General features: G+C 41.8%; 1 protein-coding gene across 10 annotated transcripts in view; it reads left to right on the top strand.

Moving 5' to 3' along the window:
* Positions 1 to 17,141, top strand: part of LOC147029745 (anoctamin-1-like) — a 129,878-nt gene that overhangs the window by 51,724 nt on the left and 61,013 nt on the right. For all 10 annotated transcript variants that reach the window (XR_015056066.1, XM_085873037.1, XM_085873030.1 and 7 more), the window contains 3 exons: positions 4,502 to 4,557; positions 4,737 to 4,781; positions 12,879 to 12,943. Coding sequence is in view for 9 of the 10 variants with exons in the window: in XM_085873037.1 (XP_085729163.1) it covers positions 4,502 to 4,557; positions 4,737 to 4,781; positions 12,879 to 12,943 (166 nt within the window). In the remaining variant the exon portion in view is untranslated. The remainder of the gene's footprint in view (positions 1 to 4,501; positions 4,558 to 4,736; positions 4,782 to 12,878; positions 12,944 to 17,141) is intronic.

Raw genomic sequence — 17,141 nt, 5'->3', positions numbered from 1 at the left:
CTTTTGGGGGAGGTGGAGCAGGATCCTCCCGCCCCAAATATAACCTCCTTGGTCCTGGTAATTCACTTCAATAACATATCTATATATACATATATACGTATATATTTATATATTTATATATTCTTGATGATGACAAGGTGATAAAATTAATAATCACCAAGTCATCAGGTCCTGATGGACTCCATCCCAGAGTTGGCACAGATTCCAAGTGAACACAACACCCGAATCTTTCTTCTCCGAATATTCTTGTATAACCCGTCATCTCTGGAACATCTGTCTGCTGTATCCATATTTTGGATTATATTTGCCAATATGCACATATTCATGAGCCCATCCCCCACACAATGGGAGATGGGGTTTTGCAATCACGTGTGTGTGTGTGTGTGTGTGTGTGTGTGTGTGTGTGTGTGTGTGTGTGTGTGTGTGTGTGTGTGTGTGTGTGTGTGTGTGTGTGTGTGTGTGTGTGTGTGTCCGTCTGGGCCCTAACCTTTTTACCATTTGAGCTTTTGTCATTAAATTTAACAACAAAGCTTTAATATGAGAATATGGAGAAGACAAATTTTGAATTTGGTCAAAAGGTCAAAAAGTCAATGTCACATAAAATCGTCAATCTTCATCCGATTGACCTGAAATTTAAGAATTTGCATATTTGGTCACTGAATTGGTTCACCAATCAAAAGGTAGATGCCGATTGTTTGTTTGTTTTTGGATCAAAAAGTCAAAGGTCAAGGTTGCATAAAATCGTCAATTTTTATCTGATTGACTTGAAATTTGAGCAGTGTTTGAGAACAGGCTTTCATCCTGAGAACAGGGTTTGCATATTGGGTCACCGAAGCCGATTGTGTTTGTGGTCAAAAGGACATGGTCGCCTAAAATCGTCAATTTCTTGGAGTTTTTTTTCGCAGCTTTCATCATGTTTAGCATACAAAAGATGAAGTCTGAATGCACAAAGCGGATGCAGATGGGCTTTGCATTTTCAGATGCTTTCTAGTTTTTAACTGGATTGAAACGAAGTTGCCATTTGACAAGAGCAGTCACTAAAAATATCAGTCTTTCTGAAACTCTGTGGAGTCATTAATATCTTTCACAACTCTACTCAGCTTTGTATCATCTGCAAATATCTTCATATGGCTCTCAATTTCCTCTGGGAGGTCGTTTACATCAATTAAAAAAACACTTGCACCCCAACACTTCCATGTGTAACTCCAATAATTACCTCTGACCAGTCTGAATGAGCACCATCAATCCTTACTGTCTCTAGTTCAGTGGTTCTCAACTTTTTTTGCCCCATGCACCCTTTTCACCATGTGTCAGAATGTCATTCTCCCCTTTCCAAGATTGTCTGACTCAAAAGGTGGATTCCAAATAATATGCACATAATATTGAACATCTTTTATTTTTTCTATATCAGTACATATACATTAACTTGGATTATTTTTATAGTGGAGTTTTACAAATCTAATAGCAATAGAAAATGTGGATGGATTTTAAAACTTGAATAAAAATAGTTTTTTTTTCATTCAAACTAATTACTTAACAGACTAAAGTTACTGAAGCATACTTCAATAAACAAAAAGTTCAATAGAATGCCAGGGTATTGTAATTCATTTTATTCTGATGAAGATTACAGTCAATGAGAAACCTGTGATTGTTTTTTCTTTACCAATTCTTGGAAATGCAGAGGAGTGCTTGAAAGGGCACAATGCAGGTCATTTTCAACCTCCAATCTACTTCGTTGCTTCGTTTTCATTTGCAACAGAATTGAAAAGCCTGACTCACAAATATATGTCCACACAAATGGAAGCAATGCATGGATAGGTCTTTCTGCCACTTTTGGGTAGAATTCGCACATCAAGGGCCAAAATTCTGTGATTGATTTATCATCGAACATATCTCTTGCTCCTGAATCAGTCTTCAGCTCCAGAAATTCATCTTAACAATCATCAGGAACTTTTTCAACTGACAATTTAAATGGATTTCGCACTAAATCAAACTCCTCATCACTGAGTTCAGGAATATATTTGCTGAATTTATTTTCCAGTGCTGTCAAATGCAGCAAAATTTCATTTTTTGCAAATTCTGGAAGCACTTGGTCTTCACCACCAGCAACAAGAATTGGTGACAGTTTCTCAAACATTGCAATATTTTTGAACTTGACCTTTATCTTCCAATTTTCCAGCTTGCTCATAAATGCTTTCAAGGAATCCATGAATTTTATGATGCTTGTATTCCTTCCTTGCATCTGAAGATTCAGTTTATTCAGCTGCTCAAAAATGTCAATCAAGTAGGCAAGGCACATGATCCATTCCTCATCATCCAGCTAGGAAAAAAATTTCATCCTACCCTGAACTTCAAAAAATAATTTGAGCTCATCTCCAAGCTCAAATACTCGCTCAGTTACATTTCCTCTTGAAAGCCATCGAACATTTGTGTGGAAAGGAAGCAAATGATGACCTGCATCCATGTCAATACATAACAGCTTGAAAAATCGTGAGTTTTTCCTTTGTCCTTTGATAAGCAAAAGAGCTTGTCCTTTGATAAAATTCACAATTTGAATTGTTTGATCCAAATCCTTCCCAAAAGTGGAGCTGGAAGTGTTTTTGAGGCCAATGCTTGACGATGGATCATACAATGAATGCCTTTCACTTTTGGAGCTCGCTTTTTCACACAAACTTGAAATCCAGATCTTGTCCCCAACATAGCTGGTGCTTCATCTGTACAGTACCCACAGACATTATCCCACAAAAGATTTTCTGATTCAAAGAAAGATGAAACCTTTTCCAAAATATCTGAGGCCTTGGTAGTTGTTTCAAGAGGAGAACAAAAGAGATACTCCTCTTTAAATGAACCTGAGTGAACATATCTTGCAAACACCAGCACCTGGGAACATGATGCCACATCAGTCGATTCATCAAGTTGAATTGAAAATAAGCCAAATGCTGCAGACTTGATCTCCTGCACAACTTGATCCTTGATGTCAATGGCCATGTCGCTGATCCTCCTTTGAACAGTACTGTTTGATAGTGAAACTGCTGCAAGTTTTTTCTCCAATCCATTTCCCAACACAATTTCCACCATTTTGAGAACACAAGGTTTGATCAAAGTTTCCCCAATTGTATGTGGTTTTTTTCTGCTTATCTATTTCCAGTGCTATGACATAAGAAGCTTCAATAACCTTTTGGTTCATTTGTTGGAATGCCCTTGTTGAATCCAGCTTCATCTTTGTGAGAGCATTCCCATGATGTTCAAAAAAGCTTTTGTCCTTGTCCTTGTGTTGAGGATGAACATTCTGAAAATGTTGCTTCAACTTTGTTGGTTTCATAGAATCATTTGACAAAGCTTTGCTACAAATAACACAATGAGGCCTTTCTTCTCCATTGATGATGATGGATGTGAATCCATATTGAATGATGAATCCGCTCATCTGATGCTGAATTAAAAGCCTTGCGAAAAGCAAGGTAAATCACTTCCACATTTCCATGCCTATCAAGCATTTCCAAATACTCATTCATTATCTTAATTAATTGTAACAAACATGAGTGCACCTGCCTAAATTCATGCTGCGTTATTGAAAAGAAATGGTTGCTACTCATAATATGTTGAACATTTTTATCTCTAATCAGTGACTCTGATCTTGCACACCACTGAAGTATTACTCACTGGAAATTTCAACACCTTACCTTTACCCTATTTCGTGAATATTAGAGTAGTCACATTGGCAGATTTCCAGTCATCCCTATTGTAAAGGCCGATTAAAGATGGAACACAGTGGTGTGTGTATTTGTTCCTTTATTAGCTCATTAATCACTCTCACTCTGGATTCCATCAGATCTTGATGACTATAAATATATATATATATATATATATATATATATATATATATATATATATATATATATATATATATATGTTGGACATTTGGACATGTTTGGGTACATGTTTGGACACTAGTTTGGGTACACATTTGGACACCATCCTGGACACCAGTTTGGGTGCACGTTTGAACACCAGCAAGGGTACATGTTTGGACACTAATAGGGATATATATATATATATATATATATATATATATATATATATATATATATATATATATGCATTTTACACAGTGTGTACATATATATGTACACACTGCAGTAAAATTCAACTTCAAGTTTACTTGCTGTCTGTGTAATACAAAACTGCCCACTGCTAAGTGCAGTATCAGCTGCCACACAGCTAACCGCGGTATCGGTTATCGGTTAACCTACAGTGCAGACATTCTTAGCATTTGTGACAATGCCAGCACCCATCCTCAAGGAAACACTAATCAATCAAAAAGGAGGGAATGTTGGTCAGAATCTTTGCATCAATTGTTTGGTCCAATCAGACAATAAGCTTCTCCGGTTTCTTTTCACCATTAAAAAAATAATAGATATTTCCATGCAGTTGTTTGGGTCGTGCTTTCTTAAAATTCCATTGTCACAATCACTAATCTGATTATCATGTTTTCTTTGTGTAGGTTTCAGCAGCCTCATCGCCAATGGTGTTTATGAAGCAGCCTTTCCTTTGCACGATGTAAGTCCAAGCAAGTGCACATGAAGACAGTGGGTTTTCCCTTCAATAAGCATGTAAAAATAGTACCATCGATGAGTAACTGGATGGATTTATGAAGTATGTTCCGTTCATAAATATCTGCCTTTGATTTTGTTTTTTTCAAGATGTGTAAGAAATTGACATACTTTTCATTCGTCCAGGGAGACTATGTTCCTGATGGGAATAAGGAGAAGAATGACCGTGTGGTAAGTTTTGCTTTGGGGCCTTAATGGTGCTTCTAAGTTTGTGAATGCTCTATTGAACTCGCTTGTTGATTACGTATCCATTTTGGGCCTTCATCATTGAACATCAGCAAACTTTGCTTTTTACTAAATCCAGTAAAATTGAATTATTGGATGTGAAGGGACTTTAACTTGCTTTGTAGTGATGTGTTCCTCTTCTCTATGTTCTATAACCTGCATTAATTTTCCCAAGGAATAGGATTATTGATTGTTGTCTCTTTTTTTGTTCTGGGCAATTTTGCATAATGGATCATGCTATCGTATCCTTTAGAGGGGTTGTTAAGCATGCTGCCCCATCTAAACAAGCAAACAAACAAACAAAATTCCAAAGTATTGTTCAAACACTGGCAGGCCTTTGGTTCTGCACCAAAAAAATCATTCCTAGATTTCTGTCTTAATCACTGCAAATGTTTGCCATATTAGCTTAACAGCATCTACCTGCAATATAATTTTCAGCAATAGCTGCTCTGACTCGGTAGGTTGAGATTGTTCTGCCATGTTGAAAAGATGTGTGTGGTGTGCTTTTAGTAACCGGGCAAATCTGGTGTTTAGAGGGAACTGGTTCCCAAAATTGTGTCCAAACATGTATCCAAGCTGGTGTCCAAACGTGTACCCAAACTGGTGTCCATGCGGGTGTCCAAACGTGTACCCAAACTAGTGTCCAAACATGTACCCCAGATGGTGTCCAAATGTGCACCCAAACTAGTGTCCAAACATGTATCCCAGATGGTGTCCAAATGTGTACCTAAACTAGTATCCAAGCATGTACCCCAGATGGTGTCCAAATGTGTACCCAAACTCGTGTCCAAACATGCACCCCAGATGGTATCCAAATGTGTACCCAAACTAGTGTCCAAACATGTATCCCAGATGGTGTCCAATTGTGCACCCAAACTAGTGTCCAAACATGTACCCCAGATGGTGTCCAAATGTGCACCCAAAATAGTGTCCAAACATGTACCCCAGATGGTGTCCAAATGTGTACCCAAACTAGTGTCCAAACATGTACCCCAGATGGTGTCCAAATGTGCACCCAAACTAGTGTCCAAACATGTACCCCAGATGGTGTCCAAATGTGTACCCAAACTAGTGTCCAAACATGTACCCCAGATGGTGTCCAATGGTATACCCAAACTAGTATCCAAACACGTACCCCAGATGGTGTCCAAATGTGTACCCAAACTAGTGTCCAAATATGTACCCCAGATGGTGTCCAAATGTGTACCCAAACTAGTGTCCAAACATGTATCGAAGCTGGTGGCCGAATGTGTACCCAAACTAGTGTCCAAACATGCACCCCAGATGGTGTCCAAATGTGAACCCAAACTAGTGTCAAAACATGTACCCCAGATGGTGTCCAAATGTGTACCCAAACGAATCTCAAAACATATACCCAAACGTGTCCAAATGTGCACCCAAATTGGTGTCCATGCTGCTGTCCAAACGTGTCCCCAAATTAGTGTCCAAACATGTACCCCAAATGGTGTCCTAATGTGAACCCAAACTAGTGTCCAAACATGTACCCCAGATGTTGTACAAATGTGTACCCAAACTAGTGTCCAAATATGTATCCCAGATGGTGTCCAAATGTGTACCCAAACTAGTGTCCAAACATGTACCCCAGATGGTGTCCAAATGTGCACCCAAACTAGTGTCCAAACATGTATCCCAGATGGTATCCAAATGTGTACCTAAACTAGTATCCAAGCATGTACCCCAGATGGTGTCCAAATGTGTACCTAAACTAGTATCCAAGCATGTACCCCAGATGGTGTCCAAATGTGTACCCAAACTCGTGTCCAAACATGCACCCCAGATGGTATCCAAATGTGTACCCAAACTAGTGTCCAAACATGTATCCCAGATGGTGTCCAATTGTGCACCCAAACTAGTGTCCAAACATGTACCCCAGATGGTGTCCAAATGTGCACCCAAAATAGTGTCCAAACATGTACCCCAGATGGTGTCCAAATGTGTACCCAAACTAGTGTCCAAACATGTACCCCAGATGGTGTCCAAATGTGCACCCAAACTAGTGTCCAAACATGCACCCCAGATGGTGTCCAAATGTGTACCCAAACTAATGTCCAAACATGTACCCCAGATGGTGTCCAATGGTATACCCAAACTAGTATCCAAACACGTACCCCAGATGGTGTCCAAATGTGTACCCAAACTAGTGTCCAAATATGTACCCCAGATGGTGTCCAAATGTGTACCCAAACTAGTGTCCAAACATGTATCGAAGCTGGTGGCCGAATGTGTACCCAAACTAGTGTCCAAACATGCACCCCAGATGGTGTCCGAATGTGTACCCAAACTAGTGTCCAAACATGTACCCCAGATGGTGTCCAATGGTATACCCAAACTAGTGTCCAAACACGTACCCCAGATGGTGTCCAAATGTGTACCCAAACTAGTGTCCAAACATGTACCCCAGATGGTGTCCAAATGTGTACCCAAACTATTGTCCAAACATGTATCCAAGCTGGTGGCCGAATGTGTACCCAAACTAGTGTCCAAACACGTACCCCAGATGGTGTCCAAATGTGCACCCAAACTAGTGTCCAAACATGTATCCCAGATGGTGTCCAAATGTGTACCCAAACTAGTGTCCAAACATGTATCCAAGCTGGTGGCCGAATGTGTACCCAAACTAGTGTCCAAACATGTACCCCAGATAGTGTCCAAATGTGCACCCAAACTAGTGTCCAAACATGTATCCCAGATGGTGTCCAAATGTGTACCCAAACTAGTGTCCAAACATGTACCCCAGATGGTGTCCAAATGTGTACCCAAACTCGTGTCCAAACATGCACCCCAGATGGTATCCAAATGTGTACCCAAACTAGTGTCCAAACATGTACCCCAGATGGTGTCCAAATGTGTACCCAAACTAGTGTCCAAAAATGTACCCCAGATGGTGTCCAATGGTATACCCAAACTAGTATCCAAACACGTACCCCAGATGGTGTCCAAATGTGTACCCAAACTAGTGTCCAAATATGTACCCCAGATGGTGTCCAAATGTGCACCCAAACTAGTGTCCAAACATGTACCCCAGATGGTGTCCAAATGTGTACCCAAACTAGTGTCCAAACATGTACCCCAGATGGTGTCCAATGGTATACCCAAACTAGTATCCAAACACGTACCCCAGATGGTGTCCAAATGTGTACCCAAACTAGTGTCCAAACATGTATCGAAGCTGGTGGCCGAATGTGTACCCAAACTAGTGTCCAAACATGCACCCCAGATGGTGTCCGAATGTGTACCCAAACTAGTGTCCAAACATGTACCCCAGATGGTGTCCGAATGTGTACCCAAACTAGTGTCCAAACATGTACCCCAGATGGTGTCCAATGGTATACCCAAACTAGTGTCCAAACACGTACCCCAGATGGTGTCCAAATGTGTACCCAAACTAGTGTCCAAACATGTACCCCAGATGGTGTCCAAATGTGTACCCAAACTAGTGTCCAAACATGTATCCAAGCTGGTGGCCGAATGTGTACCCAAACTAGTGTCCAAACACGTACCCCAGATGGTGTCCAAATGTGCACCCAAACTAGTGTCCAAACATGTATCCCAGATGGTGTCCAAATGTGTACCCAAACTAGTGTCCAAACATGTACCCCAGATGGTGTCCAAATGTGCACCCAAACTAGTGTCCAAACATGTATCCCAGATGGTGTCCAAATGTGTACCCAAACTCGTGTCCAAACATGCACCCCAGATGGTATCCAAATGTGCACCCAAACTAGTGTCCAAACATGTATCGAAGCTGGTGGCCGAATGTGCACCCAAACTAGTGTCCAAACATGCACCCCAGATGGTGTCCGAATGTGTACCCAAACTAGTGTCCAAACATGCACCCCAGATGGTGTCCGAATGTGTACCCAAACTATTGTCCAAACATGTACCCCAGATGGTGTCCAATGGTATACCCAAACTAGTGTCCAAACACGTACCCCAGATGGTGTCCAAATGTGTACCCAAACTAGTGTCCAAACATGTACCCCAGATGGTGTCCAAATGTGTACCCAAACTAGTGTCCAAACATGTATCCAAGCTGGTGGCCGAATGTGTACCCAAACTAGTGTCCAAACACGTACCCCAGATGGTGTCCAAATGTGCACCCAAACTAGTGTCCAAACATGTATCCCAGATGGTGTCCAAATGTGTACCCAAACTAGTGTCCAAACATGTACCCCAGATGGTGTCCAAATGTGCACCCAAACTAGTGTCCAAACATGTATCCCAGATGGTGTCCAAATGTGTACCCAAACTCGTGTCCAAACATGCACCCCAGATGGTATCCAAATGTGCACCCAAACTAGTGTCCAAACATGTATCGAAGCTGGTGGCCGAATGTGCACCCAAACTAGTGTCCAAACATGCACCCCAGATGGTGTCCGAATGTGTACCCAAACTAGTGTCCAAACATGTACCCCAGATGGTGTCCAATGGTATACCCAAACTAGTGTCCAAACACGTACCCCAGATGGTGTCCAAATGTGTACCCAAACCAGTGTCCAAACATGTACCCCAGATGGTGTCCAAATGTGTACCCAAACTAGTGTCCAAACATGTATCCAAGCTGGTGGCCGAATGTGTACCCAAACTAGTGTCCAAACACGTACCCCAGATGGTGTCCAAATGTGTACCCAAACTCATGTCCAAACATGTACTCTAGATGGTGCTCAAATGTGTACCCAAACGAGTGTCCAAACATGTACCCCAGATGGTGTCCAAATGTGTACCCAAACTAGTGTCCAAACATGTACCCCAAATGGTGTCCTAATGTGAACCCAAACTAGTGTCCAAACATGTACCCCAGATGGTGTCTGAATGTGTACCCAAACTAGTGTCCCAACATGTACCCCAGATGGTGTCCAATGGTATACCCAAACTAGTGTCCAAACACGTACCCAAGATGGTGTCCAAATGTGTACCCAAACTAGTGTCCAAACATGTACCCCAGATGGTGTCCAAATGTGTACCCAAACTACTGTCCAAACATGTATCCAAGCTGGTGGCTGAATGTGTACCCAAACTAGTGTCCAAACACATACCCCAGATGGTGTCCAAATGTGTTCCCAAACTCGTGTCCAAACATGTACCCCAGATGGTGTCCAAATGTGTACCCAAACTAGTGTCCAAACATGTACCCCAGATGGTGTCCAAATGTGTACCCAAACTAGTGTCCAAACATGTATCCAAGCTGGTGGCCAAATGTGTACCCAAACTAGTGTCCAAACATGTACCCCAGATGGTGTCCGAATGTGTACCCAAACTAGTGTCCAAACATGTACCCCAGATGGTGTCCAATGGTATACCCAAACTCGTGTCCAAACACGTACCCCAGATGGTGTCCAAATGTGTTCCCAAACTAGTGTCCAAACATGTACCCCAGATGGTGTCCAAATGTGTACCCAAAGTAGTGTCCAAACATGTATCCAAGCTGGTGGCCGAATGTGTACCCAAACTAGTGTACAAGCACGTACCCCAGATGGTGTCCAAATGTGTACCCCAACTCGTGTCCAAACATGTACCCTAGATGGTGTTCAAATGTGTACCCAAACTCGTGTCCAAACATGTACCCCAGATGGTGTCCAAATGTGTACCCAAACTAGTGTCCAAACATGTATCCAAACTGGTGGCCGAATATGCACCCAAACTGGTGTCCATGCTGGTGTCCAAATGTGTACCCAAACTAGTGTCCAAACATGTACCCAAACATGTCCAAATGTGTACCCAAATTAGTGGGCAAATATGCACCCAAACTGGTGTCCATGCTGGTGGTCAACTGTGCACCCAAACTGGTGTCCAAACTGATGAGCCAAAAGTGTTTAAACCAAAGCTAAAACTCCTGTTTAAACTGGTTGCCAAATTGAGGTTGAAACTGATACTCAAAATTGGTGCCAAAAATTGCAGTCAAAACAATCTCAAAACTGGAACCCAAACCGATGTCCGAACAGATACCAAAACTTCATGCCATCTAAACCCGTGATGGTGTCACATTATAAATCAAGCATCCCACGCATCGTCTTCGCTAATTCAGCATTTATGAGGAGCCTGACACTGTGAGAAGCGATATTTTACCATCAGGTGGCTCTTTCTACCTGTGTGTACAATTTTATTAGTTAAAAATTAAATAAATGGACAAACAAATAAAAAAAAAATACATACTGGTATATAAATTGATAAAAACCATTGTCTGTGTGATTTAGCTTTTGTTTAAATTCTCCATTTATCTCAACGTTTGTGCAATTTACCATTGAATTTACCATCTCTAACAAAAATAGTGTTTCTGTTCAATTGATTTTCATTGTTTATCTGTTGCTTGGTTGAAATAGGTCTCTTTTGCATTTTTGTTTCCATGGTCCACCAAGTTATTTAAGTTGGTTAAGGTTTTAAGAGTATTTTGAAATAAGTAATAATTCAACTTACGCCTCCCAGTGAAAAATACAGGAAGGACTCCGACTGTTCAAAGCATTTCAAAAGAAGACCCAGAAAAAGCTGACTTTCTAAAGGAGCTATGACACCCAACAGCTGCCATTAGTTTAATGGGGGCAAGCCTTCAAAGTGGGATAACTTTGCAAGGCGTTGTGCTGGGAGCCTCCCTGAAGGGCCACAAGACGAAGCTAATTAGCTGATTCAACGATGAACAATTCAATGACGTGGGATCAATAAGGTTCTTGGAGCAGCAGCCATAACAGAGTATGTGGCAGTGGGCAGTGCTTGGTTATTGATTCATGGTCTGAAAGGTCAGTTAGACGAGGAGATTGGTTTTGCAGAACTTCAAGAGAGGTAAGGTAGAGATATAATAGAAAGTGTTTGTAACTGCACGAGTGGTGCACTTGTCTGCGACACTACCGACTGTGTTCAGAGCTGTGTTCAGCCCGTGTTCCACTTCAGCACTGTGGCTGGACAGGTGCATACCATTCCTCCCAACATAGGCTTCAGATGGTGTTGTGACATTATGTCCTGTTACCACCCATGATAGCTCCGAGGCGGCTGAGGTGGGATGGTGCCTGCTACCGTTGCCTCCAAATAGACATTTTTTCTGAAATATGCCAACATATATACATCGTTCTCTCAAACCTTGTTTGTATTTCCACCACCTTATCATGCTGCTGATGTTGAAAACAATTAACATCTGGGTGAAACTTTGTACAAAGACGGTCTTCCAAGATGCTTGTTGTTACCTTTTGAGCCCCAATGGACATCTCATCTCTGCCATCTTTCAGACACATCCTTCGCCACCACCTTGCTGCGAGCATTAACTCAGTTATCCTCTCCTAACCTGTGCAATTCGTATTCCTTCCGCATGTACACTGTGTCCTTGAAGAACTCTGTGAGACTCCTGCGAGTCCAGTGTCCATGAAGTTCTGTTAGTTTTCACACACTCTACCCATTAATGTCTCTCTGAGTCTGCTGCATGAACTGTAAAATTAGATAAAGCAAGACATTTTATAAGAGAATGCTAAGGTTTGCCTTTGCTAAGGTTATTCAAACTCCTACCATTCTACCTTTGAGTCTGGTGATTCAACATTATTTTCCTTCTAATTCCAGCACAGTTGCTACATCTCATACACCATGGGATCTTTAACGTCACCAGCTAATGCCAACAGATGAGACACCCAGATTAATGTCCATTCAAAGGACAGCACACTTTGTAACCCCCACCTGCAAAAGTGGTTTGATTGTTATTTTCATTTCCAAGTTGTTTGTAGACGATATTTGCTATTGTAATAAATAAGTTTATTTTTGTACCCAGTAATTGTAGTTTGGTCTGTCCTCTATATAATAGTTTAACCTCTGAATTGCTCCACTATTCGAACGCTGATTTGGCTCGCCGTTCTTGGGAGAATGGTACCCTTCTTGGGGGTTTGACTTGGTGCCCTCCTTAAGAGGTGAGGCTTTACCATCTAACGCCCTGTCACGTGACTATGCACTCTGCTGTAGGGGCATACTGGGATGGATTGTTCATTTTGGTAAATGTAATATTGTCTTGTACAAATGTGTTGTTGTTTAATTTGATTTTCCTCCCTGAAGGTTTTATATGAAGAATGGGCAACATATGGTGTATTTTACAAGTACCAGCCCTTAGATCTCATCAGGTACATTGAACAAAATATTCAAATGATTTTCTGTGCAATGACAGCCATGTTTCTAAGATCGTGAGTTACGTCTCTGGTTCCAATCCGATCAGGGTGGTAAAAGCGAAGTTCCACATCACGTGTTACATGATAATGGCACAGCTTGTGCTGCATATGCATGCCCTCGGAGTGAATGCAACAGATGTTTTATTTCGTTGTAGTTTGTTTAATTTACGATTCCTTAAAGAAAATGAAACTGAGACACAACTTCTGCAGTAACACAACTGTATATCTTTTATTTTATTTTTTTCCAAAATAGTGAACCCTACAACTCTTGCATGCTCCCTTCCACGTCAAACCATGGCTTTCTATGATGGTGCAAATATAGATAGATCCATGTATGTGAAAGTCCTTAACATATTGGATGAAATCATCGAAACGTTGCTTGAGTTATGGTAACCACTGTGGGAAGCAAGAAGAAGAAGCTGACGTTTCAAGCATTAACCCTGCCTCAGAACAAACGAAAGGGGTTTATGCTCTGATGACAAAAGGTCAACACTAAAATGTCAGCTTCCCCTTGTTTCCCATGGTGGTTAGCCTACCATGGTGGTCAATTCTTCATATGGTTAGCCTACCATACAGACGAATACAAGAGACACAACACAGGACTGTTAGATGAGAAAAACATGGCCACTGAGTTTGGGGGAAGTGCCGTCACTTCCCGGTGTACTCTGGGTACCAATGATGACACAACAATGGTGACACCTTTCTCGCCACACTCATCGGTTATTCCCGAAGCAGGAATTTACTCCTCCCATGGATGGCAACCTACGGGGATTGTCCATGCTCTATCCTTTTAAATTCTGAACATCGATCAAGGAAGCAACACGTACCATTTTAAAAGGCATTGTTGTAATCCAGCTGGGATTTGAACTGCCCACCTCCCAAAGTCGGAGCGGATGCTTTAACGACTCCTACCATTCTACATTTGAGTCTGGTGATTCAACATTATTTTCCCTCTAGTTCCAGCACAGTTGCTACATCTCATACACCATGGGATCTTTAACGTCACCAGCTAATGCCAACAGATGAGACACCCAGATCAATGTCCATTCAAAGGACAGCACACTTTGTAACCCCCACCTGCAAAGCACCAATCTGACAGTTCAGTAATTTAGGAAATTGAACTCAGACTAGCCAGTTCAAAGGTAGGTGTGCTACCTCTGCACTATCCTTTTACGGTTTGCACGTTTCTCTTCTTCTGGTATCCAAGGCAATCCCCACTCATGGCTCATGGACTTCCTCTCCTGTCGCAGTCAACGCGTGGCTCTTAATGGAATTCTCTCATCTACTCTTCCCATCCAGGCTGGAGATCCTCAAGACAGTGTTCTTGGCCCTGTGCTTTTTCTGGTTTTCATCAATGGTCTCTCAGATTCCCTGGAAAATCCTCTTTATCTCTTTGCTGATGACTCCACCCTCTGCCAGACCATCTCTCATCCGTCTGATTGGCAGGCAGCAGCCTCTTCATTCTCTGCAGACCTGGATAAAATCACAAGCTGGTCAAACACTTGGAACATGTCTTTCAATCCTGACAAATCTCACACCCTCACCATGTCTCTCCAAAAGGAGCATCTGGAAAACCCCCTTATCTACTTTCTCAACAATCTTCTTGAAGATGTCCTTTCATTCAAGCTTTTGGGCCTCATTATCTGCCACGATCTTTCCTGGAAAAGCCACATCTCCAAGCTGGCCTCCAAAGTCAATCGCCGACTGGGCATCCTCCGTGGTGCAAAGTCCTTCCTTGGCAGATCTGAGCTTCTAACCACTTATAAAGCTTTCATCCACTGTCTGATGTAGTACTGCTCCTCTCCTCTGGGGTGGTGCTTCTGCCTCACACCTAGCTCAACATCACGCTGTGGAAACCAAGACTTTTAGGATAATTGGTATCTCCTGCGATGAAGCTGAGTCTTTGGGTCTTTCACTCTCTCACCAGAGGTAGGTCGGTGGTCTTTCTGTCTTCCACTGTCTCCTCTACGGCCTTGCCCCCCCTTGCTCTGTCTATGATCTGCTCCCCCACCACCCCTCTATATTTTCTCAGAGCACTCAAGGTCTGCCAAAAACCCCCTTCTGGTGAAACTGCCAAAATCAAGAATCACTGCCCACCGTCACTCTTTCATTCCTCTTTTTTACCGCTTCTGGAGCAAACTCCAACACTCTCTTCAATCCCACTCCTCCCTACAGGTCTTCAAAACAGCTGTTCACCACCATCTCATATCTTCCTGCAACCAAAATATTGATCTTTACTACCCCTGTTAATCCACCCCAAACCCACCTCATTCAAATTCCCTGTTTTCCTTCCTGAAAGTCCCTGTCGTACCATTTTATTTACCCCTTGTATCCCACCCCATCCTTCTACAGATCTCCTATTGTCTTTGTTTCCTACTATTTTGTCCTTCCCTCTCCCGCCCCTCTTGTCTCCTGCCTTGTTGTAGGTTTGTGTATTGGCTCTTATACGAGTCTCGAGTTGTTTTTTTTTCCAAAAAAAAAAATCCTTTCAAACCGAGTTGCAAAAGTTCATACTCGATGATAAATCACCTACATATTGACAACTATCAGGTAGTTGATTCTCGCTATCCCCTACATATCGCAATCTCCCAGAAATCGACGACTGGTAGGCAATTGACTCTAGCAATCCCCTACATATCGACAACTGGCAGGAAATTTGTAGTGTCTGTTCAATATCCTGCTGGAACAAGAGGAAATTAAGGGGGGGATAGTAAGGGGGGATAGAAAGAGTGGGGAGGTTCAAGGTTTGGTCAGAGTGGTGGGTGAGGGTTGGGAGGGGATGGAGTTGGAGAGTGTTACAATGTTAAGAAGAGACTTGAGATCCAAGTTATAACTCATCATTATTAGAAATTTTTGAACACTAAATATCATTATAGGCCATTAATCCATGCTCTATGCTCTATTGTGCAAGCATTTATTGAGGTTTTCAAATTCAAATTGTATACAAAGCAATCATCGTTATTCAAATTTCCTGTAAGAATGTGAGTATTAAATTGCAAAACAAAACAAAGTATGAGGTTGTTAATTGTATGAAAAAGAAGTGAAAAAGACATACAATATCATAGTCACTGTTGTTTTTGTAATTTTGCGATATGGAGATAAAAGGGCAAGCCAAAATTTATGTACAACTAAAATGGCCACCAGTCTACCAGTCGGCCTTCTATGATCAGATCACAAAATGAAGTGAGGGGCATGTGTATGCAATCATGTGTACTGTGCTTGTGCCAAGGTTGAACAAAATCAGACCATGCATGGCTGAGAAATGGTTGGGACACATTTAAGTAACAACATGGGCACCAGTCGGCCATCTTGGATCTGATCTTGAAAAAAACAATGACGTGCTTATGTAAGCCACCATTCATTATCTGTGTGCCAAGTTTGAACAAGATCGGTAAATGCATCTCCGAGAAATGGTTGAGGACGTGTTCAACACTGTTGGTTTTTTTTTACAACTAAAATGGCCACCAGTCGGCCATATTGGATCTGATGACGAAAATAATGACGTGCATATGTAAGCCATCATTTCTTATCTGTGTGCCAAGTTTGAGCAACATCGGTAAATGCATATCTGAGAAATGGTTGAGGACGTGTTCAACACCGGGTTTTTTTACAACAAAAATGGCCGCCAGTCTCCCAGTCAGCTGTCTTTGATCAGATCGCAAAATGTAAGTAAGCGCAAGAGTATGCCATAGTGTCACAGCTCACTTGTGCCAAGTTTGAACAAAACAAGACCATGCATGCTGGAGAAATGGGTCGGGACATGTTTACGTAACAAAATGGCCATTTTGCATCTGATCTCAAAAACAAATGAGGCTTATGTAAGCTATCATTCGTTATTTGTGTGCAAGGTTTCAACAAGATCGATAAATGCATGTCCGATAAATGGTTGAGGACCTGTTTGACACGTGTTTTTTTTTTTCAACTAAAATGGCTGCCAGTCGGTCATTTTGAATCTGACATTGAAAAAAATGACGTGCTTATGTATTCCAAAATGTTTTGTCTTTTTGCCAAGTACAAATAAAATCGGTCCATACATCTCCGAGATATGGCTTGCGGATGCATGCATGCACTCACGGACACAAAAATCAAGACCAAATCCATAAACTCCCGTTTCGGGCGGACTTAGTCCAATGAGGATTAATAAATAATTTCA

The sequence above is a fragment of the Eptatretus burgeri genome, chromosome 3 (genome assembly GCF_056783735.1).
Source record: "Eptatretus burgeri isolate ZD-2024b chromosome 3, Ebu_testis_v1, whole genome shotgun sequence".
NCBI lineage: Eukaryota > Metazoa > Chordata > Myxini > Myxiniformes > Myxinidae > Eptatretus > Eptatretus burgeri.
This window is presented reverse-complemented; position numbering and strand designations above follow the sequence as displayed.